The 27,620-nt window shown below is 38.6% G+C and overlaps 1 protein-coding gene across 9 annotated transcripts in view; it reads left to right on the forward strand.

The window, feature by feature from the left end:
- Positions 1–27,620, forward strand: part of SBF2 (SET binding factor 2) — a 519,142-nt gene that overhangs the window by 456,561 nt on the left and 34,961 nt on the right. For 3 of the 9 annotated variants that reach the window (XM_045370372.2, XM_074014361.1, XM_065529546.1), the window contains 6 exons: positions 1,603–1,801; positions 8,866–9,062; positions 11,747–11,887; positions 12,931–13,026; positions 21,753–21,827; positions 24,051–24,235. In XM_045370372.2, the coding sequence (XP_045226307.1) occupies positions 1,603–1,801; positions 8,866–9,062; positions 11,747–11,887; positions 12,931–13,026; positions 21,753–21,827; positions 24,051–24,235 (893 nt within the window). Of the gene's footprint in view, positions 1–1,602; positions 1,802–8,865; positions 9,063–11,746; positions 11,888–12,519; positions 12,819–12,930; positions 13,027–21,752; positions 21,828–24,050; positions 24,236–27,620 lie in introns of those variants that run through there. The other 6 variants (XM_045370374.2, XM_065529547.1, XR_012423398.1 and 3 more) reach the window with 5 other exon arrangements.

Below are 27,620 nucleotides of genomic sequence, written 5' to 3' on the forward strand. Positions count from 1 at the left end.
AATGTGTACATACAAGCTTGCCTCTGGGGGCAGTGAAAATACCCACCATTACATTACTGAAATAACCATTTGTTGGAACCCTGATCTTTTCGCAGTCGTATGTCAAGCCATAAAAATAGTATTGCTACCCATCACTATTGACTCTTCTAACTCAATTTTTTTATGTTTCATGGAACAAAACTTATTATTCTATGATAATTATTCTACTAAAAGACAAAATTATATAATGTTCTTTGCTCCTCTGAAAATAAAAGGCCAACACAGAACTGATACCTGATTATATTGCATTGTGAAGTTCACAAATTGAAACACGAATTAAAGTTCACAAATTGAAACGCAGCTGTTGATTTTCTGCTTTTTAAAAATATATTTTAATGAAAGAGGGCCATAGCTTTGCCTGCCATTAGTACTTTGAGTACATTTTCAAAAACTTTGAAAGCTTGATTTGATGTCTCTTACTTTCAAAATAAATAAGGAAGTAAATTAGGACAGTTTTTAACATGGAATTTATTTGTTTGTTTTTTTCAGTTAGAACATGCAGTACCAATTAGGAATGTCCTTTTAAAAAAAAAGCCTCCCTAAAATATTTGATTATTGAGTAAATTCTTCCACATCTAAAATCGTAAAGGATTCTGTAACCTGTGATTGTAAAACTGTGAGGGGGTTTCCCACGTACACCACATCCTCTAACAAAAATATTTCCAGGAAAAAAGTGTAACTTCTTTATACCTCTCTGAGGAAATACAGTTCTTTTTCCCTCTAATGAACTTCTGGTTAATCCAGAAATTTCTAATAAAAGCTTATGGTCTGAAAAGTAAACTGAAATCTGGATGATGAGCTTGTATAGTGATTATACGAAAGATAAATTTTACTGATGGGTTAGCCTCTGACAAACTTTGGGTGTTTGTATAGAGTCCTAAATGGAAATCACTGCAATTTGACAATAAGCAAGCCTGCGTGAAACAGAACAGTGTAGGTAATGAATTCAAAATTATATTGTTTTTAGAAATTATTTAAAGGTATTATTTTCCTGACATTTTTTAGTTGAATTACTGATATTTTATTTCTTGACTATTCATTACACTTTTAATTTATGTTTATTTAAGTGTGATCCCTCACAGAAGTTATATGATTTAATTTGTGATATACATAATACTTGTCATCCTAATATAAACCTGTCTTGGTGTAAGGGTCTTCTTCAAAAGGAAGTGGGACTTTTTTGGGTTTTTTTGTTTGTTTGTTTGTTTGTTTTTGAGACAGAGTCTTGCTCGGTTGCCCAGGCTGCAGTGCTGTGGCACAGTCTCAGCTCACTGCAACCTCTGCCTCCCGGGTTCCAGTGATTCTCCTGCCTCAGCCTCCCAAGCAGCTGGGATTACAGGTGACTGCCACCACGCCAGGCTAATTTTTTGTAGTTTTAGTAGAGATGAGATTTTACCATGTTGGTCAGGCTGGTCTTGAACTCCTGACCTCGTGATCCACCTGCCTCGGCCTCCCAAAGTACTGGGATTACAGGTGTGAGCCACCATGCCCAGCCCAAAAGGAAGTTTTTAATCCTGTGCTTTGAGCTAATCATTTCTTTAATATCTGTCTCTACCATCCCAGTTTCAGATGAGAGTGAGCTCCCCACAAGTACCACCCTGAAGGCCTCCGAGAAGTCTACAATGGAGCAGTTGGTGGAAAAGGCTTGTTTCAGAGACTATCAGCGTTTAGGTTTAGGAACCATAAGTGGCAGCTCTTCCCGTTCAAGACCCGAGTATTTTCGAATTACTGCCTCCAACAGGATGTATTCACTCTGCCGGAGGTAAGTGTGTCAGTGGGCTCCAAAAAGAGGTCCTCTTTCCTTTCTTCTCATTTGAATCTTTAATAGGCCATTTGCATCCATAGCCCTGAGATAGATAAAAATGCCTGAAAATAAGAACAGGGTTTCTAGGATATGAGCAAGCATCTCATTGGCATTTTTGGAACAATTACCTTACTGAAAGTACCTCCAGTAGGTAAGAAGGTGAAAGGTAAACTACTCACCCCTCTATGAATTTCTCTTGTCTCTCTCTTCCCAGTTTGCTTCTTTTCTAGCATGACTAAAGATAACTTGAAGAACAGGATTTTCCCAGGCCAATAGAAGACATGAAAGTCTTTTGTAGGCTGGGGAGCCACAAACTCTTTCTATAAAGGGTCAGTTGGTAAATATTTTCAGTTTATGAGCCATAGAGTCTCTTGTTGCAACTATTCAACTGTGCCGCAAAAGCAGCCACAGAGAGTGAGGAAATGAGTGGGCATGGCCATTTGTGGCCCACAGGCTATAATTTGCTGACCCAGGTGTAGGCAAGGGTTTCTTATGCCGTCTAACTGGAATGTTTTCAAGGGAATATTACTTAAAGGATGTAAATAAAGAGACATTTTCTTTTTCCTGTTCTTGTCATCTCTCACTGTTTTTCGAATATTTTGAGCCTTATTCCATGCTTTACTATATGTAAATATGTATTTTCTAAAATTACGTTTTCACCATTCACAAGTTTAGTCATTTTCATCTCTAGGTAGGTTGTTTTCTTTGCATTTATAAATTCCTGCTTAAACAGCTGTGAAAGCACTTTGTAAATTGTAAGCTTTGTACATATTTTAGAAAGTTGTCTTAATGTTACTGTTGGTTTCAACCCTGTTGCTCTTAAAGATAGATATGTCATTTTAAATGACAATTTAAGTTTACAAATATTAATATGAAACTTGAGAAACAAGTTGGGAATATAGTTTTGAGATTGTGGCCAAATAAACATTTTGAATGAAGTTCTGAAAAACTGGGACTCTCAGTATGCAGTAATTTTTCTGGAATTCTCTGTCATTCTAACTAAATTTTCTCTGAAGATAAGTCATGTTGTTGGGGTGTGATGTCCTGCTGTTTGGAAAGTTTGCTATCAAAATTATGCCAGCCATTGAGAAAACAGACTCATTTATCATTCCAATCTGTCAGAAGTAAAATAAAATTTTAGTAGATGACTTATTAGAACAGTTTATAAAGCATTTATGGTGGTAAAAAGTAATATATATCCATTAAGTTTTAGCAGGAAGGAAATGGAATAAAAAATAATCCAAAAGAAGGCAAGAAAGGAAAAAAAAAAGGGGGACATAGAACAAATGGAATAAATAACAAGTACTAAGATGGTAGATTTAAATTCAAATATATCCATAATTGCATTAATTATTAATTGACTAAATGTTCCAATTCAAAGAAAGAGATCAGGCTTTGCTTTAAAAAAAAAAAAAAAAAAAAAGTGGGCACAGTGGCTCATGCCTGTAATCCCAGCACTTTGGGAGGCCAAGACGGGTGGATCACGAGGTCAAGAGATGGAGACCATCCTGGCCAACATGTATCTACTAAAAATACAAAAATTAGCTGGGCATGGTGGTGCACACCTGTAGTCCCAGCTACTCGGGAGGCTGAGGCAGGAGAATCACTTGAACCCTGGAGGCGAAGGTTACAGTGAGCCGAGATCACGCCACTGCACTCCAGCCTGGTGACAGAGCAACACTCTGTCTCAAAAAAAAAAAAAAAAAAAAAAGGCTTTCTGCTGCTTTTAAGGGACAAATCTAATATACAAGTATGTAAAAAGGTAGAAAGTAAAAGGATAGAAAAAATATACCACACAAAACTAACTTTAAAAAAAGTTGTTGTCACTATATGAATATCAAAGTGACTTTAAAAGCAATAAGAAAGGATGGTTCATAATGACAAAAGGTTTATTTTACACACAGTAATTCATTAAGACCAAATGGAGTTTATTATAGGAATAGAGTACTGGTTTGACATCTGAAAATCAGTCAGTGTAATTTACCACATTAACAGAATTAAAAAGAAGTTTATTATATAAAGAAAAGCATTTTGGAAATGCAAAGTACACTTATGAGTTTTATTTATGTGAATTTATGTATGTAAATTCTATATTTTTGTCACATTTATGACTTTTAGAAAAAAGCTCTCAGCAAAATAGAGTAAGAACGAGCTCCCCATGAGTAGCGCCCCGAAGGCCTCAGAGGCATCTGCAGTGGAACAGTGGGTAGCTCCTTAATCTTCCGTCTTAGAAATCCTACAAGGAAATTACTTATCTTAAAAATAAATAAAATATTAAAAGCTTTTTCTCTGAAATCCGGACAAGGATGCCCATTATCACCATTTCTATTCAGTGTTGTAGTAGAGGTCTTAGGTAGTGCAGAGAGACAAGAAAAGTAATAAAAGGTATAAAGATTGAAAAGAAAGAAATAAAACTGCCATTACTCACAGATGACCAAAATGCACATGTAGAAAATCTGAAGGAATCTACCCATAAACTTTTAAAATTATTAAGTGGACTTAGTACAGGGTCACTGATAAGGTCACTAGTACAAGGTCATTTACAATAATTAGTCATATATATACTAAAAACATTATTACAAAATGAAATTTTCAAAAAGTGATGCTGTTTTGGTACTATTCCTACTATTTACAGTAGCACTAAAAAACATTACTTAGATGAATCTAATAACCTGTGCAAGACCTCTACATGGAATACTTAAAACAATATTGAAGATCATTGAAGAGCTAAATAAGTAGATATTTCAGGTTCTTAGATTAGAATATTCAATATTCTAAAACTGAAGTTTCCTGAAATTGTTCTATAGAATCAACAGAGTCCCAATCTCAGCAAAGTGTTAATGGAAACTGAAAAGGTAATTCTAAGAGTTACATAAAAATGCAGAAGACAAAGAGTAGCCAAGTATTACAGAATAATACTATAGGATGTCAAGACTTTTTATAAAGCTACAGTAATTAAGACAGTATAGGATTGACACGAGAATGAACAAATTGACCAGTGGAGCAAAATAGGGAATATATTAAACAGAAACACCCCAACATATGTGGATACTTGATTTAAGATAAAAATAACACAAGAGCAGCGGATAGAAGATGTTTTTTTCAATAAAGGATGCTGGGAAAAATTAATCTTGACCTCTACCTTATACCATTTACAAAAGTTAATTCCCATTGACATATAGATCTATATGTAAAAGGGTAAAACAATAAAACAATAGGTTTGTTATTAAGGTTAAAACAAACTTAATAAAGCTTCTAGAAGATAAGAGAATGTCTTCATGACCTTGAAGTATAGGGAAAGATTTCTTGGGATGGGAAAAACATTATCTATAAAGTAAAAAATTAATAAAGTTAGAACTTCTGTATATCAGGAGATATCATCAAGAGAGTAAAAAGGACTATAAATTGGTTAAATAACTTTGGAAAGTTGTCTAATGCTATCTAAACATTTAAACATCTACTGAACATATTCATAACCTATTACCTAGAAATTCTCCTCTTAGGTGGAGTAGAATTTCTAACAGAAATACATACGTGCTCCCAAAAGACATCTACAAGAATGTTCATGGCAACATTCTTAATAATTAAAAAAACTAGAAACTACTCAAAATCAACAAGAGAGTAAATAAATGGTATTATACTCACACAGTGAAATACTATACAGTAATGAAAATGAACAAACTACACATGAGTACAATAACACGAATGGATCTCATAAACATAATATTGAGCAAAAGAAGCCAAACATGAAAGAATAAACTCTGTTGATTCCCTTTATCTAGAATTCAAAAAGAAGCGAAACTCATCCACATTGTTAGCATTCAGGACAGTAGTAATCTTTTTTTTTTTTTTGAGACACGGTCTTGCTCTGTCTCCCAGGCTGGAGTGCAGTGATGCGATTCCAATTCACTGCAGCCTCAACCTCCCTGGCTCAGGCGATCCTTCCATCTCAGCCTTCTGAGTAGCTGGGACTAGGCGCATGCCACCAAATCTGGCTAATTTTCTTTTTACTTTATTTATTTTTGTAGAGAAGAGGTCTCACTATGTTGCCCAGGCTGGTCTCGAACTCCTAGGCTCAAGCAGTCCTCCCAGCTCAGCCTCCCAAGTGCTGGGATTACAGGTGTAAGCCACTGTGCCAGGCAGGATAGTGGTAATCTTTAAGAAGGAAGAAGAAATAGTGACTGGGAGGAAATACTAGATCTTGGATGCTTGTAGTGGTCCATTTCTTGACCTAGGTGGTAGTGATATCACCTAGATTTTGAGCACTTGTATGTGAATTATGCTTGAATTAAAAAGTTTCCACAACAGCTTCTGAAGCCTAGTCTACCTCTTGAGAGTTAACTGTGGAGCCCAGAGCTGAAGGCTCTGAGTAGTGGGTTAGGATGGGAAATTGATATCTTTCATTATGAAATGAGACTGGTACTGAGAGTAGCTTCTATTGGTCTTTAGGCTTCACACTATTTGCCCCAGTACTAGGGGCTATCCAGCTGTCATGCAAGCCCGCATCAGGAAGCAGGAGAGAGTCGTAGATGTTGTATGTAACAGAGCATGGTCTGTGTGTAGTGCTCATTCACAGTGCAAGGAGATGAAGGGCAGGGAGTGAAGGAGTGTGCTCCTTCTTTACCAGTTATTGAAGTAGCTCCTGGAGCCATTAAACATTACTCCCTTATCTAATACACACTGTATCTTGAAGCAAGTTGGGAAAAACTGATATTCAGGTGGAGATAGAGGGTCCTAATCATAGAACTGCCTTTTCAGTCTTCATGAGTGACTATGTCTGTAGCTTGGTCTTTTCATCAGTTTGTGGTATTAGAAAAATTCAGGTCACAACTTCCTAGAGCACCAAAGCCCTAGGCTTTCCAAATGCTTCTAAGGTATCATTGGTTAAGTATGGAAAGTTAATTTGGCATTCAGTAAAGTAGTTGAAGGTTATGATTTATGTGACCATAAACTAGATTTCCTCTCCCTCCTCTCGGCACTGGTTCTTATCAAGATAAGGGATAAGAAGTTCTGGAAATGGATAGTGGTGGTAGTTGCACAACATTGGGAATGTACTAAATGCCACTGGTTTGTACACATAAAAAAGGATAGCATGAATCCCAGCACTTCGGGAGGCCAAGGTGGGCGGAGCACCTAAGGTCGGGAGTCCGAGACCAGCCTGACCAACATGGAGAAACCCCATCTCTACCAAAAATACAAAAATAGCCGGGTTTGGTGGCGCATGTCTGTAATCCCGGCTACTCGGAAGGCTGAGGCAGGAAAATTGCCTGAACCCGGGAGGCGGAGGTTGTGGTGAGCTGAGATCGCACCACTGCACTCCAGCCTAGGCATAAAGAGCAAAACTCTGTCTCAAAAAATAAATAAAAAATAGAATAAATAAATAAGGATACCATGGGCCGGGTGCAGTGGCTCATGCCTGTAAATCCCAGCACTTTAGGAGGCCGAGGCATGTGGATCATCTGAGGTTGGGAGTTCAAGAACAGCCTGACCAACATGGAGAAACATCTCTGCTGAAAATACAAAATTAACCAGGCATGGTGGCACATGCCTGTAATCCCAGCTACTCGGGAGGCTGAGGCAGGAGAATTGCTTGAACCCTGGAGGCAGAGATTGTGGTGAGCCGAGATCGCGCCATTGCACTCCAGCCTGGGCAACAGAGTGAAATTCTGTCTCAAAAAAAGGATAACATGGTAAATTTTATGTTAGGTATATTTTACCAAAATTTAAAAATCACCAGCCGGGCGTGGTGGCTCATGCCTGTAATCCCAGCACTTTGGGAGGCTGGGGCGGGCTGATCACGAGGTCAGGAGATCGAGACCATCCTGGTCAACACGGTGAAACCCTGTCTCTACTAAAAATAAAAAAAAAAATAGCCGGGCGTGGTGGCAGGTGCCTGTAGTCCCAGCTGTTCGGGAGGCTGAGGCAGGAGAATGGCGAACCCAGGAGGTGGAGCTTGCAGTGAGCCGAGATCACGCCAATGCACTCCAGCCTGGGTGACAGAGCAAGACTGCATCTAAAAATATATATATGTATCACCAAAAAAAAGATATAGGCTTAGTAGTTAGGAGGTTATAAATACAAAATCTGTTTAGTGTAATATTTCTAAGTAAACTAAAAAGGGAAATGACTCTGAAACCTGCCTATCTTCTTGCATTTATTAATCTGTATGTATTCTTAAATGTTATTTTCCCAGCACCATATCCTGTAACTTTATAAGCTAGTATTTTGAAGTAAGTATCAACATGTAGTGTTATTAACTATTTAAACTCATTTGACATTTGAACATATTGTTCTCATGCCAAAAATAATTTGGTTTTGGTTTTTAGCCTTTCACCATCTCAGGCAGTCTAATATTGGCATGCTCTATTCTCTGATGTCATCTCAGTGATCTGTGAATTGTTGACAGTTTGACTTGTCATTCTCATGAGGTTGACATTAATCCGGTAATCTTACAATCTTTATTTCAAGTTGTGGAAAAGTAATGTATAAGGCAAGTTCAACAGAGGCCTTTTAAAGAATTCTACATAATATTTTTATTTTCTAAACTTATTCAGCAGAAGTCTGCAATATCAGTGAAAGGGGCTTTTTCCAAAAAAGACTACAGATCAGTGGATGAGTTAGCTATTTTCACCATCTAGGGATTTTCTTCTCAATCCCTGAAGAATTCAGGAGTTGAAACTAAGTTCCATATTTGAAATATGTTGACCAGGCACAATGGCTCATGCCCATAATCCCAGCACTTTGGGAGGCTGAGGAAGGAGGATCGCTTGAGCCCAAAAATTTGAGACCAGCCTGGACAACAAAGTGAGACCCTGTCTCTACAAAAATAAAAATTAAATTAAAAAAGAAAAGAAATATATCTTACCCTTCAACTAATATGTTTCTGAATCTTAGAAAATTACTATGATATTAATATTCAATTTCTTATATTCTCTCTCTCCCTCTTCTCTCATTTCTTTCCCCATCTCTTCCCCTCTGCTCCTTCCCCCAATCATTCTTTTCTCCCTTCTATGTCTCTGAAGCTATCCTGGCCTTTTAGTTGTACCTCAAGCTGTACAGGACAGTAGTTTACCGAGAGTAGCTCGCTGCTATCGACACAATCGCCTGCCTGTTGTATGTTGGAAGAACTCAAGAAGTGGTACTCTGCTCCTCCGATCTGGAGGATTCCATGGGAAGGGAGTCGTTGGTCTTTTCAAATCTCAAAACTCCCCTCAGGCCGGTAAGCATCTCTCTGTAACACAATTACCACCCATTCACATAAGGGTATTACTAAAAATAAAGGAAGTAAAATCTGGGAATGGAACCTTTTCATCAAGTCTTGTCTCACACACGAACTTTTCCATTTTGCTACATACAACATGTACAGCTTAAACAAGAACTATACTTGGTAGTGTGAGGCTCCACATTGAATTTGACATCTTAATATGTCTGGTCTGTACTTGGATTTTAATAGAAATTAATATAATAAAGTCTTTGGTCCTAGGCAATTTTCATTCCAGCAAACCAGAGTATCCACAGATGGAAACTAGGTTATACCAATCTTTTTTCTTCTGGGAAGCATCCAAATACATTTAACAGCTTCAGAGGCAAGACGAGATTCTGTGCCATATGATATGAGATATCCATCCTCATTCTTACAAGTCATACGCACAAACTAATGACTGCAAATGCTGCTTCAGGGGCTTTCAAGCAAAGAGGTTTTTAGGAAGCTAGCGAAATAATACGTACAGCTGCCCCATATTCTGAGGCTGCTTGTGAGTACCAGGTCTGAGGTCTTGAAGTCAGGAGCTGTGTTTTACTGACGTTTCTCATAGCTTCTGCCTCATAATAGATACTCAAAAAAAAAATGAAACAGTGGGCCACTAAGATATCAGATCCAATTTAGGGATGGCTGCGTTCTTCCACCTTTGGAAATGAAGTAAACTCAGAATCTGATTCATCAGGTACAACCATGTGCTTTTTGAAAGTCAGCCAATGTTTTGATCATTAGGTTGACTGAGGGCAGCCTTCCACCTGCCTTGGAGTCTCACTATTGGTGTAATGGAAGGCAATTGACTTTTTACTGTTTCTCCTGTGAAACACTGTGTGCTCCCAAGCCACCTGGTGGGTATATTAGAACATAAGAAGGGTCCAGGTGCAATGGCTCATGCCTGTAGTCCCAGCTACTTGGAAGGCCAAGGTGGGAGGATTGCTTGCGCCCAGGAGTTCAAGACCAGCCTGGGCAACATGGCAAAACCCCATATCTACAAAAAAGTACAAAAATTAGCCGGGCATGGTGGCATGCACCTGAGTCCCAGCTATTCCAGAGGCTGAGGTGGGAGAATTGTTTGAGCCCATGAGGTAAAGGCTATAGTGAGGCACAGTTGCGCCACTACACTCTAGCCTGAAAGAATGAGACCCTGTCTCAAAAAAATTAAATAAAATAATAATAAAATAGAACACAAGTGTATATAAGTTATGTAAAATGAGCAAATGATGTTAGGAGCACCGATAAGTGTATCGCTAAGCTTTTAGTTGGAAAACAATTGAAACTTATTCCACTGGTTGCTGATTTTTTTTAATTTAATTTAAATTTACTGTATTTCATATTCAACTCACACCTTTACTCACAACTAATATCTTTTTTTGTTTATTTTTTGTTTTTTTGTTTGTTTTGTTTTTGTTTTGAGACGGAGTCTCACTCTGTCGCCCAAGCTGGAGTGCAATGGCACGATCTTGGCTCACTGCAACCTCCGCCTCCCAGGTTAAAGCGATTCTCCCACCTCAGCCTCCCAAGTAGCTGGGATTACAGGCGCCCACCACTACGCCTGGCTAATTTTTGTATTTTTAGTAGAGACGGGGTTTCACCATGTTTGTCAGGCTGGTCTCGAACTCCTGACCTCAGGTGATCTACCCACCTTAGCCTCCCAAAGTGCTGGGATTACAGATGTGAGCCACCGCGCCCTGCCGACAACTAATATCTTTGAAATTGCAATGCATCTTACAGTTGATGTGATCAGAAAGAATAGTGTCATAGTTTAAATGGCAGTGTTTTTTATTGATAAGCAGTGTTTATTCTTAGACAATAAACTAACAGTGCATCTTAGAATTGATGACATATTAAAGTTGATAAAATACAATAATGCTAATTATTTATTTTCTATTCAGATTGTAAGAAAATTTATGAATATCTATTGTCCTTGTAGTGAGTCCATCCCCTATTCCTCTTTTAAAATGTCTGGGCTGATTTCAGTGATTCTGTTTTGCTTCACCCAAACCAGGCTCATATGCCCATCAACCCAGAATTGCTCTCACAATTGTGTATACTTTTTGCTCCTCGTTTAGACGGACCAGGGATTGGCAGTAGTTGCTCCTGTCTTCTCCCCATGTTCTTCCACTCTTCCCTCTACAAATCCTTATAGGCTCATGTCCCCTGGTGGGACTGTGTGGCAAATTATTGAAATAAAATTACTGATATTGGAAAGTTCTTAACTCTACCCATTCTGGGATGTCAAAGGAACCCACTCCCAAACAATAACCTGGTAAGGATGGTTGGAGGATATCATCAATGAGTTGTTGTTTGTAAATCTTCATTTTAAGTTGCTTGGATAATGAGAAGCTATGCCCTGTGCTTTCAAGCCCAATCTATGCTTGGAAGGATAGCCCTGTGCTGGTTTTCCAGACCTGGGCTCTTTCTGAAAAGATAATGAGGCAATCAAGAAGTAGGTATGGTAAAACCAGCATTACAATGGAGGATTAGCCATTTAATATACTGGCAATCTAAGTGGGGCTGGTTTCTATATTTGGGTGTGGTAACTTGTAGACTATATGGAGAAAAATAAGCATAGATAGATAGATAGATAGATAACTTGTTTTGTTAATACAGAGACAGTTTATTTTATTCAATATATTTTCCTTTTATAGCTCCTACCTCCTCTTTAGAATCTTCCAGTAGCATAGAACAAGAGAAATACTTGCAAGCCTTACTGAATGCTGTTTCTGTCCATCAGAAACTCAGAGGCAACAGCACTCTTACTGTCAGACCAGCCTTTGCTCTATCTCCAGGTAAGACTTGATAATCCTTTTCTTCTTGACAGCTTCTAATGAAAGGTCAATTCTGTTCCCAGGGTTATTTGTACTGTTATTTGTTATTTGTACTGTTCCTTCACCAAGACTTCTTAAAAGTTTTACCCGGAAGGATTATAAGTTTAACTCCTTTTACTTAAAAATCTACTACTATTAATCTCTAGTAAATAGTAATGAACTTTAGAGATTCAGTTTTTTCTTTTTCTTTTTTTTTTTTTTAGAGATGGGGTCTCACTATGTTGCCCAGTCTGGCCTCTAACTCCTGGGCTCAAGCAGTCTTCCCGCCTCAACCTCCCAAAGTACTGGGATTACAGGTGTGAGCCACCACACCCAGCTCAGTTTTTCCCTTTTCAAAAGAGTAATTGGAGAGGAAGTGAGGAATATAAATAAAGTCACCCTTTATTCCCATATTTATCTTTCATAGACTTTAAAATATTATTATGACATGGAATATGTAAGTGGAACATGTTTATTAAATGTGTATTTATTTAAATCATCATTTATAAGTTTGAAATTCCCAAAATATCTGCAACCTTTATGATTTTCAGTACAGTTTGTTTTCACTGGATTTGGATGAAGCCATTAAGACTTGTACTAATATTCTGTTTCAGTTATCATGTGATGGAACCCCAAAGGGTTCATGTAGAGGTAACCCTAATGTGTTAGACACAGGAGCATGTGACTTGAGAAGTTGGTCTCTTTGGCTTAATCAGCTATTTGAATTAGCTCAACATAAGCAGAAAGTGGCTTTTCTTGTAAAGTAACACCATGCATGCCTTGCTCCATTTATCATTAAATTCTGTGATTGCACTTGCCAAACCTAACTCTCTATAATCTTGCATATGTGTGTTATCTCTGATTAATAATAACATTGCCTTGTTATCTCTAATAAAGCTTTGGGTACTTAAAAGTACAATGTTTGGCAGCAATTAAACATGCTACACATGAAGATAACTTTTTGTCATTTGAGTAATGTTAACCCAAACAACATGGTTTTTGTTCTTCTTTTTGGCTGACTTTAGGGACTGAAAGGAGGACTTCAAGAATGTCCACTGTGCTTAAGCAGGTAGTGCCAGGACATTTGGATGTAAACCCATCCAATAGCTTTGCTCGAGGAGGTTAGTAAGATTGATTTTATAACTGAGCACTGATGCAAGCTTAAAAGCAGAAAGCATTTTTCTAGATAGTTGATATTTTCAATCAACTAATTATGGTTCAAATTGTTCTTAATTACCCTCTTCTGAATGAATGGTCAAATTTATTACTAGCATGATGACAGATGAACTTAGCCTCGTGGGACAAGAAGTATAATAATTGCTGATGTCATATATATTGATAAGTTTGGGAGCATTAGGAGGTAAGGGGAGCATGTCTAAATGACGAGTCAGCCCTGGGAGTACTCCATGATACTCCAGATTTGCAGGGCAGAAAGACCAATCAATCACAGAAGTATAGATAGTTAAGGAGAAGTGATTCCAGATCCAAGGAACTCCAAGTCCTGTTATTTTTGCTCTTGTCTTCTGAAATACTGCTTTGGAGAATAAGACGTCGTGATATCCAGGTAGCTGCTGGCATGAGGAAATAGAGAAAGGCTAAGTATTCGTTCTTTTAAGCTCCATAAGGTCATCCACTTTGTTCTCTGGAAGTTTATGTGAGATTCTTTCACTCTGCAGAGGAAATTCCAGACCAGATTTTTTTTTTTTTTTTTTAAGACAGGGTCTCACTTTGTTGCCCAGGCTGGAGTGCAGTGGAACTATCATAGCTAACTAAACTGCAGCCTCCAGCTCCTGGGCTTGAGCAATCCTCCTGCCTCAAGCTCCCAAGGAGCTGAGACTACAGGTGTGTGCCACCACTCCCAGCTCAATTTTTAAAATATTTTTTGGGACAGAGTCTTACTATGTTGCCCAGGCTGGCCTTGAACTCCTGGCCTGAAGCAGTCCTCCCACCTGGGCTTCCCAAAGTGCTGGGATTACAGGCATGGGAAAGCACCTGGCCCCAGATATCTCAACTGTGAAGTCCCACTGTCTCACAATAAAGTCACAGAATCTTAGACTTTTCCTCTCATCCCCATATAATGATGAATAGTCTTAAAAAGATACTAAGTAGGCCGGGCGCGGTGGCTCATGCCTATTATCCCAGCACTTTGGGAGGCTGAGGCAAGCAGATCACCTGAGGTCAGGAATTCCAGACCAGCTTGGCCAACATGGTGAAACCCTGTCTCTACTAAAAATACTAAAATTAGCCAGGCTTGGTGGTGCACACCTGCAGTCCCAGCTACTGAGGAGGCTGAGGCAGAAGAATCACTTGAACCCGGGAGGCAGAGGTTGCAGTGAGCCGAGATCGCAACATTGCTGGGCAACAAGAGCAAAACAAGAGCCGAGATCACTCCAGCCTGGGCAACAAGAGCAAAATTCCATCTCAAAAAAATTACATACACACATATGTACACACTAAGCAAGTAATCTTGTTTCTGCTTGAATATCATCAGTAATGGGAAACTCATTTCTTGCCCCAAAATAATCCCTTACATTTGGGAGCAACTCTATGTGTTGCTTTCTCATATTGACCACCACTTTGACTTATTGGCCCTAGCTCTATCCTCTGAGGTTAGAACGTAAGTGTAATCTCCCACACCTAAAACCCTTCAGGAAAAACTCTTGTCAGGCTTGCTTTCTACAAAATTCACTCTTTAAAAAATTCACTTTTTTCCCTTTTGAAAACCATACACATCCCCAATATTGGCCCTTTGGATACTTTCTTTTCCTGCCTTTAGTTAACTCTGAATATCCCCAGTTCAAATGGTAGTAGTCCGCTCACCATCCTTATCACTGTGAACACTCCACAGAGTTGAACCCAGCACTCTAGGTGTTCTCACAGCCTAAAACTGCATTCGGCTCCATCACTAGGTTAACCCATGTGGAGATTAATATCATTTGAAGTCCCTATCTGCTTCATATGTGCTATTGTTCTTAAAAACATACTGGCCTTGATGGTTGCTTTTTGGACCCACTAGCAGTGTTATAACTAGGAAATTTCATGTTTTGGGATGTGGACTGGTATTTTAGACCTTTGGACCCTGATTCTGTCTAGCAGTGCATTTGCTGTTTTGCAAGCCTTTTGTCATCCATACATTTGATGATTGTTCTCATGTGATTCTTTGTTTAAAAAAATGTTGAACAAGCCAGAGCTAAAGACAAAGACCTACAGCAAAATAACATAAACCTCTCTGAAGAAAAAGATCAATCTGTTCATCTATACTGGTTATGAGTCTTCCCACTAAAACTCACCAGGCCCATATTTCTAAATCTCTGTCAGTCATTTTAATCCACTATTTGCCAGTCTTTCAAATAATTAACTGCATCAACAAGGGTTTTGTAGTTACTTTGCTGTGACTTATTATAGGAATCAGTGCTTTTTTTTTAAAGTAATTATAAATAGTTCATTGATAATCCATTCCTAGAATTTGGTTCAGAATCAACATAAAGATTCTACTTTACAAAATTCACTTTTTTCCCTTTTGAAAACCATACTCATCTCCTAGTGGTCATACTGGTTTTTTGGATACTTTCTTTTCCTGCCTCGTCAGAACTTTCTGTAATTGCAAGATTTCCTAAGAGCTTTCAACCTTCTTGAGTCATCTTTCCAATTACTGTGTCAGGCCTTGAAGTCATTGTATTAGTTTCCTAGGGCTGCCATAACAAAGTGCTACAAATTGGGTGGCTTAAACAACTATTGTCTCACAGTTCTGGAAGCTGGAAGTCCAAGATCAGGGTGTCAAGGGGGTTGGTTCCTTCTGAGGGCTGTGAGGAGGAATCTGTTCCATGCCTTTCTCCTAGCTTCTGGAGGTTTGCTGGCCATCTTTGGCATTGCTTGGCTTCTGGAAGCATTACCTAAATCTCTGCCTTCCTCTTCACATGGCATTCGCCCTCTGTGTCTAGCTCCAAATTTCTCCTTTTATAAGTACACCAGTCATATTGAATTAGGGGCCCATTCTACTCCACTATGACCTCATCTTAACTAATTATATATATTCTGAGGCACTGGGTGTTAGGACTTAATATAAATTTTGGGAGGGGGACATATTTCAACCCATTACAGCCATATATTTCATTTTTCTGGATTTTTAGAGTACTACTATTTTAAAGTTTAAGATACAAACTTTGTTCTTCTCATCATTTCTTTCTCAGTGAATTTGAACTAAAAGATGGTACAGTGATTTTTCTCCTTAGGGTCCTGGTATTTCAGTTGCTAAGCACTCTTGTCAGAATTCGATTTGAGATTGCATTTCCCCTTACTGCTTTATTTACCATATGAAAGTTTATATTGTCAGCAAGGCAAGTCAGTAATTTTTCCACTCAACTTTTAGAGAACGCAGCTTTCAGCAGATGTCTAGTTAATTGAAGCCCTCGCACCCACAACCTGATCTTGTATTTTGCCATTGTACACGTCACCATGTTATCGATTCCAACATTTGGCCAGGTGGCCTATAATATAAATTGTGCTACACAATTGTCTCTACTTTTATGTTGGTACCAAAGGTTCATGGATTTTCAACAATCTTTTTCTTTTTCTTTTTTTTTTGAGATGGAGTCTCGCTCTGTCACCAGGCTACAGTGCAGTGGTGCGATCTTGATCTTGGCTCACTGCGACCTCGGACACCCTGGTTCAAGCAATTCTCCTGTCTCAGCCTCCGAGTAGTTGGGATTACAGTCATGTGCCACCATGCCCAACTAATTTTTGTATTTTTAGTAGAGATGGGGTTTCACCATGTTGGCCAGGATGATCTCGATCTCCTGACATCGTGATTCGCCCACCTCGGCCTCCCAAAGTGCTGGGATTACAGGCGTGAGCCACTCCGCCCAGCCTTAACAATCTTTTTCAACTACATTATATTCTTTTTTAACCCTGGCCTCCAGCTCTTGGCTTCTTTTATACAAGGGAATTCCCAGTAGTGGTTATATTCTTATGACTCCATTCTTTGCTAATCCTAAAGGCACCCAAAAGGCTGTATTTACCTTTTCAGATTAAAATCTCCTATTTAATTTATGACCTCTATGTGCATATCTGAGGCTGTAATTATTATTTCTGACACCTTTCTCAAATACTTTCTGCTGAAAATTACTGTGAATTTGGCTTGTTTCCTTATGACAGTTTTGTACTCCTAACCAGGTGCTTGTCATTCTGGTATCTTAAGCTAAAATCCAGAAACGCAAATCTAATTCTTTTACTCCATCTCTTAACTCTTCACTCCCAAAGCCTCCAAAACCTTCTAAAGCCCCAGTGATAAACTGGACAAAGAGATACTGCTGTTTCCTGACACCTTGAACATTCTCTGTGATCTCTAGAACTGTTTCTGTGTTTCTTCTGATAGTGTCATTCCTTCTCAAAGTAGGAGGAATGAACTGGGGCAGGCAAGTTAAGGATCTCAGAAGATTCTCTATTATGTGAACATGCCAGGCAGACACATATTTAGACTGGCAAGGCAAGACTAGGTTAGACATGCCCATGCCCTGCAAGGAATTCATTTCCTTGTATCAACTCACAGTACAGAGTCTCTTCATTCTTCCAGAGTTAGGTACCACTGTGGGAGGAGCCTCCTATCATCTAATTCTTCTTCTATTATTTTTTTTTTACCCTAACCCCTAGTTCTTCCTAGCCTTTTTCTTTTTGCTCCCCTATTTTCACAATTTTTTTCATTGCTTTCATTTTCATACAGTCCTAGTTCCTACTTTTCTTTTTTTTTTTTTTTGAGACAGAGTCTCGCTCTGTTGCCCGGGCTGGAGAGCAGTGGCGCGATCTCCCTCACTGCAAGCTCCGCCTCCCGGGTTCCCACCATTCTCCTGTCTCAGCCTCCCGAGTAGCTGGGACTACAGGCGCCCGCCACCACGCCCAGTTAATTTTTTGTATTTTTAGTAGAGTCGGGGTTTCACCGTGTTAGCCAGGATGGTCTCGATCTCCTGACCTCGTGATCCGCCCACCTTGGCCTCCCAAAGTGCTGGGATTACAGGCGTGAGCCACCGCGCCTGGCCTACTTTTCTTATGTTATTTCCACTGTGTGTCTCTCCTGGTCTGATGAGCCAGGGTTAAAATTGACCTTCACCTCTTTTTCAGTCAGGATGATCACTTTGCATTCAGCATGCATGTTGGTGAGTTCCTAATACAAGGGATGCATCCTTTTTTACACAGGAATCACTTTAAAAGTAAGAAGTGAATAGATCACATTGTTTTTCATTTAAAATTAAAATAACATTTAAGCCCAGTGGGGGAAGCACCTATATTTACAACTTGGATAAATTTCTTTGTTGAGTAGAAAAATGCCTTGAGAAAATCAGTACTGCCTCTCAAATACCAAAATATAATAGCTGGGTATATTTGAGAAGTAGCCACTTGGAGGCAGCTTTTTAATTCTTCATCTTTTACATTTTAAGTTTTTCTCCATGTATTATTTTATCCTTGAAATAACCTCCAGGATAGGTATTTAAAGAGGCCCAGGGAGATTAAGTGACTTGGTCAAGGCCACACAGCAAGTATCAGTACAACTGGGACTAGAATTAGTTCAGTGTTGCATCGTATCAGTGCAGATATATTTACTGAATATATCTTGTGTCTCATGCACTGGGCCAGTTATAAGATCAAAATGATAAATAAGGCACCACATGTGACCTAAGCATCTCTTTTCCTTTTCCCCTTCCGTCAGACCAGAGTAGAGGAAATAACACCAGTGCTTAGGAAACACTGGTTCTCTGAACAGTAATGCATTCCTATGGGGAAAATGAACTGTGTCTTATCTTCCCTGAAGCAGTCCCCTTAGCCAGTCCTACTGATTGGTTCCAAGGTCACATGGTTCCTCAGGAAACAGTATATTAAGAGTTTAGTTACATTCTAATTCAAACCATAGTCCCACTACTTACTGTATGATTAAACAATTTAGGAAACCTCTTAATTCTCAGTGTCTTCATCTTTAAAATTAAGGTAATAAATAATACAGATTTTTAAGGTAGTTATGAGGAATAAATGAAATAATATATGTAAAACATTTAACTTAGTAACTAGCCCATAGTAGTATTTTAATAAATGTTAGTTGTCATTATTATTATTATAGTTACTGTTATCATTGCCATTGCCTAATACTCTGCTGAAATGGGAAGAAAGTTGACATTTGCATTTAAATTGCTTTGAGCCTTACTGATCTAAGGCAAGAGATAGAAGGCATATGCCCTAGGTCTAGCCAGTGACTTTCAAACTTGTTTGATCATGACTCACAGTAAGAAATGTATTTTATATTTATATGTATACATACCCATTCATTTTATATCACAATTCAGGTAGTACTAAGGCACATGCAAAATGTATAATATATACACTAAAACAAAAGTTTTGTGAAACAATATTCATCTGTACCATATGCAGTGCTCATTAGTATTTTCAACTGTAATGTTTAATTTTGAAAAAAATACTGATTTGACCTAGTAGAGTGACTTCCCAAGCCACTAAGGATGATCCTGCAGTTTGGAAAAACACTGCCTGAGACCCTTTGCTGGTGTTAAGTGCCCAGGACATCTAGAAATCATTCAGGAAATCTAAGTAGACCTCACCACCAACAACCAATGCGCTAGTCTAATTCCTTTGGTTAAAGTGACTTCCAGATGGAATTAGAATTCTCAAAGCCCCCTGCTGGCCCCATATCAGTACTGGCCATTTTATCATTGCTGATTTTCTACTAATTGGCCAAAACTTGGCAGTTTTTCATTGATGAGCCCTTCTTTGGGGGAGTCCTTACTATTTTTTGTTTAATACCCCTCTTTTCACTCTTTCAGTGCAAATAATTGGGTTGAAGGTATAATAATGAGTCACAACAGCTCACAATGTATTGGTTTGCAAAAAGTAAATAATCAACAAATTCTTTGAGTGCCTGTATTTCAGGCTGTCAGCATGGATACAAGAATAAACATGATTGGGTGCTTGCCCTCACTAGCACATGTAAACCAAAAAGTACCTGAAACAGGTCTCAATAAATTCAGAAGTTTATTTTGCCAAGGTTAAGGACTCACCCTGGAGACAGGTCTGTGCCTTTCTCCAACAATGATTTTGAGGGCTTTAATATTTAAATGAGAAAGAGGGAGGGTATAGTAATCCACATGTTGCAAGAAAAAAGGAGCAGGTAGGAGAATGGTCAATTATGTATTTGTCTATAAGATAAAGTGAACATACCAGTAGCTATCTGTGGATAAATTTAACCTTTTAACTGTAGCTGTTTGTTTAGGAACAAAAGGAAAAGCAGCTTCTTGTATGTCTCAGCTTTCAGCCTAATTTTTTCCTTTTGGCATAATGAACTGGAGTCCTGAGTTTTTATTTTCCTTTCACACATACAATCTTGTAGAGTGAAAGAATATGCAGATAATCATGATGCAATGTGATCAAAGTTCAAATAGAGCTCCCCAGTTTGGGAGCAGTCAGGAATGCCTTGAAGAGGTACTAACATTGTACCTGGATCTTAAGGGTTACGTAGGAATGTGTCAGGTAAGGAAATGGGAGAAATCATTCCAGGCAATAAGACTAGCGTAAGAAAGTGTGATGTGTTAAGGAAGCTGTATCTCAGAATCAGGAACTACTCAAGTATCACTATCATCATCTTAGTGTCCCATTTTCAATAGGAAAGTTCAAAATTTTGGCAGAAAGGAGAGCAGTCAGCCAACACAGAGGAGGCCACACAGTGTGCCTTGGCCATGTCGTCCCAAGCCTTTGTTCTGTCTTGCAGTCACATTCTCTGTCTGTCATCAGCCAGCACCTCTGCAGCCCTTACTTTCTGACTTCCTTTGGCCACCAGAGCCATCAGTGCCCTTCATTTTCTGCTTCTAAAGAAGTGAAGTGGGAATGAAAACTCACTTCGAATGATTTTTGTTATGTCATATGTTACACAATTTTGCATTGTATAACTTAATACTACTATTAAAGATTGCAATCCTGACTGAATAAATATAAAATCATTTCCTCTAATTGACTTGAGCAATTTGTTTGCTTGGAAAGTGCTAAAACTGCTCACAATTTTTGGTGTGCCATCATCATAAACTCCTTTCTTTCTGTCGGAAAAAATATATTACTCAAATTACAAAACTATTATCTCTAATACTGCCTATCATTTTGGTGCAAGTAGGGATTTTAAGAGACGTCATTACATCAGTCATCACAAGCTGTATTATTAGTGGTATTGGGTATTGTCACAGGGTTATGAATTTTTGCTGCTCATAAGTATTTATGGAAAATAAATGTAATTTCCAAATGGAAAGAGAAGGAAGATAGCGTGGCAATGCTTAATGCTCTACTGCAAAAATATGCCCTTAGTTATTCCAAATGGTTGCTAGAGCTTCATTGTTTCCTGGTGTGATGACCTTGCTCAAAGAACAAATGTGTTGTACAACACACAGCATTCGCCAGTCTCCTTCGATATGAGGACCAGTGTATTCCTAACATTTACACATATACACCCCAAATTCCTTAATTTTATTATATAAATTTGTTTCTGACTGAATGATAACCTTTAAAAGCTTATTCCATTTGGTATAATTTTTTAGTGGCACCTTCTGCTGTGTGCTGTCCATTTCATTGTGCTTATAGTATTTATAAACAGGTGCTGAAATTTCATTTAACAGGTACTCAATGCATCTTTTTTTTTGTGACTGCAGCTTTTTGTTTGTTAATTAAATCTTCTACTTTTATTATATTTACATTTTTCCCCTGTTAATTTTAAAAATTAAGTGTCCTATTCTTCTCTTACACAATCTGCTCTGACATTTGCTACTATATACATTTTATTTCTCTTTCTGTCTTTAATCTTACCTACCAGTGCATGGGTACAGAGATAAATGTTTTACTCAGTCAAATCCCAAATCTTCAGCTAAGGGAAGAGTCCATAATCAAGGTACTGTATTATGTGTCCTGATATGTCACTCTTTTAAACCATCTTCATGTGAAACTACATATGTTACAAGTAATTTTTTTGCATTTGTAAAATTATATCCTTTATTCTCATCTACATTCTGAATTTCCTCCGATTCCATTTACAAAAAAATTAATAATTGCCGTAATGTCTAAGAAAAACTCATAAACTACATAGAAAGATTCATGCAGCCGGGCGCCGTGGCTCACGCCTGTAATCCCAGCACTTTGGGAGGCTGAGGCAGGCAATCACCTGAGGTCAGGAATTTGAGACCAGCCTGACCAAGATGGTGAAACCCCATCTCTACTAAAAATACAAAAATTAGCCGGGCGTGGTGGGGCATGCTTGTGATCCCAGCTACTCGGGAGGCTGAGGCAGGAGAATCACCTGAACCCGGGAGGCGGAGGCTGTGGTGAGCCAAGATCGTGCCATTGCACTGCAGCCTGGGCAACAAGAGTGAAACTCTGTCTCAAAGATTCATGCATGTGAAGCTGAAATGAGCCATAAAAACTTTTCTTGGGAACTGGTCTCTTGACCCCATAAATGCTTATAAAGAGAAAGAGAAGCAGAGGTGACATTATCATGGTGACTTCTGGTCACCTAGAAACATGACTTCAATTTAATACTGGGAAAAGACTAAAGCTTCTCAAACAGGCTTTCTAGATCTAAAGAGGAAAACCCACTTTAGGGAGGCAGTAGGAAAGTCCTATATCCCTGTGACCCCATCACTGAGATAAACACCACAGTTCTACAGGCATGTATGAGGGCCTCTTGATTTGAAGGTGATACAGTGCTAGTCAAATTTGAGAATTAGTGTATGCCTTTGTGTCTGGATATTTGATATTTAATAGTCTCACTTGCATATAGAAATCCTTGATTTTTCTAATTAATATAACTAAGGTCAACTTATCTCACTGAGACTCTTCTAGCATTTTAGCTTGCCCTTTCTCTTAGAAGATATCTGCTTCTGGCTGGGTGTGGTGGCTCACGCCTGTAATCCCAGCACTTTGGGAGGCATGAGGCGGGCGGATCACCTGAGGTTGGGAGTTTGAGACCAGCCTGACCAACATAAAGAAACCCTGTCTCTACTAAAAATACGAAATTAGCCAGGCATGGTGGTGCATGCCTATAATCCCAGCTACTCAGGAGGCTGAGGCAGGAGAATCTCTTGAACCCAGGAGGTGGAGGTTGTGATGTGCTGAGATCATGCCATTGCACTCCAGCCTAAGCAACAAGAGCGAAACTCTGTCTCAAAAAAAATAAAATAAAATAAAGGTATCTGCTTCTGACTGTACATTTATTCATTTATTTTATTTTATTTTATTTTAGAGACAGTGTCTCACTCTGTTGCCCAGTCTGTAGTGTAGTGGCGCTATCTTGGCTCACTGTAACCTCCACCTCTGGGGGTCAAGCGATCCTCGCATCTCAGCCTCCCAAGTAACTGGGACTATAGGCGTTTGTTTTTTGTTTTGTTTTGTTTTGGTAGAGACGGGGTTTCACCATGTTGCCCAGGCTGGTTTCAAACTCCTGGGCTCAAGCAATCTGCCCACCTTGGCCTTCCAAAGTGCTAGTATTACAGGCATGAGGCACTGTGCCCATTACTAAATTTATAATTTCTCATTCTTCACAGATACTGAAAAAAAAAACTATAATATAATCTTGTTTAGAATTACATCATTTTGGCATGATATACAAATATTAATTACAAATCCAGCTTCAGATTTTAGTAGACTTCGAAGTTTCTATTTTATATCTTTAAATGTCATGTGAAATTGACCAAATAAGCAGAAGAATGTTCCTTACTTTTTTCATGAAGCCCTGAGAAATTGAGTAACTCAGCATTTGCCTTGCTAGACTTTATTAGTACCTCCTGCCAGCTTGTTTTGTTTTCAGTGTCAATGTACTGTTTCTACTTATGATCTTAGTATTTACTTTTAAATCCTGAATTTACATCAAAATATAAAATAAGATTGATTTGGGGGGTTTGGTAGGTCATTCTGAGGCTAAGATTCTGTGATTTTGAAATGCTATATTGGATAATGCTTATGTTACAGAAGTAGCAAATGACCATATGACTTATGATTTTTAGATTAATCAACTTGCTATGACCTCTAAAATTGTAGCTCCAGAGCATGCACCTTTTTCCTTAGTCAGTGGTATTCCCACATTAGATTATCTCACTCCATGACTTTGGCTTTCGTGAAGGTGTGTGGGCAAGTCTTCGCTCTAGCACTCGCTTGATCAGCTCTCCAACATCCTTCATTGATGTTGGCGCCCGGCTGGCAGGCAAGGACCATTCGGCCTCCTTCAGTAACAGCACCTACCTACAAAACCAGCTCTTGAAACGGCAAGCAGCGCTTTACATATTTGGTGAAAAGTCGCAACTAAGGGTAAGATTTCTTTTTTCTCACTTAGAAACTTTGTGGATGCACTAGGGCTGTTTATAAAACATGTATCACAAACCAGGTTTGCTAGAATTTTTTTTATAGCATGATTCTTAACCTGGAGTTAATAATCTCAAAAAATTTAGCTCTCCTTTTGAATTTATTTATATATATTAATTTTTATATAGATACATACACATATATACATATGCATATTTATTAGCCACGAAAATAAGTATTTATTCATGACAGTAAAAAATCAACATAAACATTAGGAATACTAGGAAGTGTACATACGAAAAAAGAAATAAGGCTTCATCAGGCTGTGTTTTCAACAGCCTTGATTCAGTTTCCACAGGAATCTGCCCATGGCAAAACAGATAGTTTCGTTGTTGTAAACCTACTGATAAAAAAGGCTACAGAAAGACAGAAGAATGGAGAGAGGAAGACTGTGGTGCCACGTATGGAGGCAAGGCAAGGCCAAGTCTAGATTTTCTGAGTAACACTTGTTAAAACTTCTCAAGGCTATACAGAAAGAGACACATGTCCTAAGACATGTCAGAAAATTCAAAATACTAGATGCTAATCAACTGTATTCTTACTGTTAAGTTGTTGTGCTAAAGAGCTTCACCATGCTGAGGGGCCATAAATTGTAAAGATGGTCTTTTCCTCCAAAAGCAACAATAATTCCTTGAATTTAATGTTTTGCAAGTCACGCATTACAAAATAAATTTCATTACCACGAATAGGTGTATAGGACATGAAAGTTACCTGTTAACTCAGAAATTTCAACGTTTAGTCCAGTGCTCCAGTTGGCACTGGACAACCTAGACAGACCTCTGGCTGAACCATGGAGCAGAAACTGTGAGCAGGGTGCCATTAGCAAGATCCCACATGCTTGGCCCTTAAGACGCCAGTAACTGAGTCATCTCTTCTGGAGCAGGCTGGTGGCTTTGCTAGCTCTTCTCCCACTGCCTGGACTGCTGCAACCACTTAGTCATCAGCCTTTAGGGTAGAGGGCATAAAACTGCTGGGTAATGCTCAATTTTTAAATCTGCATATTTGTCTTCTGATACAGTAAATAATTTTATATCCAGAAAATAGAACACTTTTCTACAGCAATCCAGGGTTGCTGGTGCCAGTGTCTTTTCCAGAGCACAGACTTTCCGTGCTTCAGCACAACACTTACTCGTGATCCGAATCACTCTCCAAGGTTTAGCTCCTTAATACTCCCCTCTGCCATTCTCTTTGCACATGATTTCTCAGATTAGCTGTGTGATCATACGTATTTGAGTAAGAAAGAGTTGGGATGCTGCCTTTTTCCTTCCCTCTCTTTTTTCTTTCTGTCTGTCCTTCCTCAATAAAGTATCATTATTATATATTTTTTAATTTTTTGAGACGGAGTCTCACTCTGTCGCCAGGCTGGAATGCAATAGCATGATCTCAGTTCACGGCAACCTCCGCCTCCCAGGTTCAAGCGATTCTTCTGCCTCGGTCTCCCGAGTAGCTGGGACTATAGGCACGCACCACCATGCCCAGCTTTTTTTTTTTTTTTTTTTTTTTTGTATTTTTAGTGGAGACGAGGTTTCACCGTGTTGGCCAGGATGGTCTCCATCTCTTGACCTCGTGATCCACTTGGCCTCCCAAAGTGCTGGGATTACAGGCGTGAGCCACTACGCCTGGCCAAGTATTATTATTTTTAAAAATGTAATCCCACCATTCTGGCACAGTAGTTGTCAGCAATTTTATGTATTCCATTCAGGTTTTATCTTTTATTCGATTTTGTGTGTAGAATACGGCTCCGTATCTGTCTGATATGTGCCACATTCTAGCTAGCACAATGCCATCCAGTTACAATTCCATACCTTTTTCTCCCAACAAAGAGGCATAAAAGAAAGTCAATAAATTACAGTGAGTTATTCTGAAAATAATCTTGAATTTGACCTTTACCTAGGTAAATTCACATACTTTAATACTTGATTATCGGGAACAAATTCCTTCCAACCTAATGGAGTGTCTCACTACTTTGGTTAGTAACTCCTGGCTTCTAAGATAGGCATACCTAGCTTATGTATAGTTGGGAAATAGGAATCTACCTTTCCTGAAAAGTAAACTATGTTTTGTCTATTATAAGTTTTTAAAAATAATAGAAAGGAACTCATGTATATCACTAGGTTCTTTATCTGAAGCCTTAACATCATGTTTCCATGTCGTATAGTAGTCTCCATAACTATTTTAGTCACTATTCAACCCGTATTGTTGGATGTTTAGGTTTCTTTATCTTCTGTATATAAAATTACAGTCACAATTCTAAGCAAATAGGTTCTTTTGTTTTTTTTTTATTGAGATACCATTCCCAGAGGTTTTTTTCCGATTAGATTATTTCCTCAGAGTAGCTTCCTTAAAATGGAATTATTAAGACAAAGGAAAAATTATAAAATACACATAACAAGATTTACCATCTTAACCATTTCTAAATATATGACTCAGTATTATTAAGTACATTCACGTTGTTGTGCAACCAATCTCCAGAAAGCAGTTTTACTCTTAGAAAAGCAGATGGTCCAGTAGAGTAATTTGGGCAAAATGAAAAGAAAGTGGAAACATTTTGAGAAAATTAATTCATTCTTTGGCATGAAAAGTTAGAGGACTTTTAAATCTTCACAGCTAGGTTATTAAAATGAAATATACCAGTAGGCCATCAGTATAGCATTCTTTAATTACAAATGCAACACTCATACCACACACAAATTCCATATGGATTAAAGATGTAAATGAGAAAGTACTCAAATAAATATAGGTTGATACATATATAATATTAAGTGAAAAAAATGTTATCCCAAAGATAGAAATGAACAAAGCCTTTCATGGTTTTTTTATGTAAATTTTTTTTTTTTTTTTTTTTTTTTTTTTAGGTGGAGTCTCACTCTACTGCCCAGGCTGGAGTGCAGTGGTGTCATCTCAGTTCACTGCCACCTCCATCTCCGGGGTTCAAGTGATTCTCCTGCCTCAGCCTCCTGAGTAGCTGGGATTACAGGTGCCCGTCACCACACCTGGCTACTTTTTGTATTTTTAGTAGAGATGGGGTTTCACCATGTTGGCCAGGCTGGTCTTGAACTCCGGACCTCAGGTAATCTGCCTGCCTTGGCCTCCCAAACTGCTGGGATTACAGGCATGAGCCACCACGCCCAGCCATGTAATTTTTTATTATTGACTTTTAAGAAGTAGGGCCAGGCACAGTAGCTCACACCTGTAATCTCAGCACTTTGGGAGGCCGAGGTGGGCGGATCACAAGGTCAAAAGATCAAGACCATCCTGGCCAACATGGTGAAAGCTCATCTCTACTAAAAATGCAAAAATTAGCTGGGCGTGGTAGTGTACGACTGTAGTC

Source organism: Macaca fascicularis, chromosome 14, assembly GCF_037993035.2.
Source record: "Macaca fascicularis isolate 582-1 chromosome 14, T2T-MFA8v1.1".
NCBI lineage: Eukaryota > Metazoa > Chordata > Mammalia > Primates > Cercopithecidae > Macaca > Macaca fascicularis.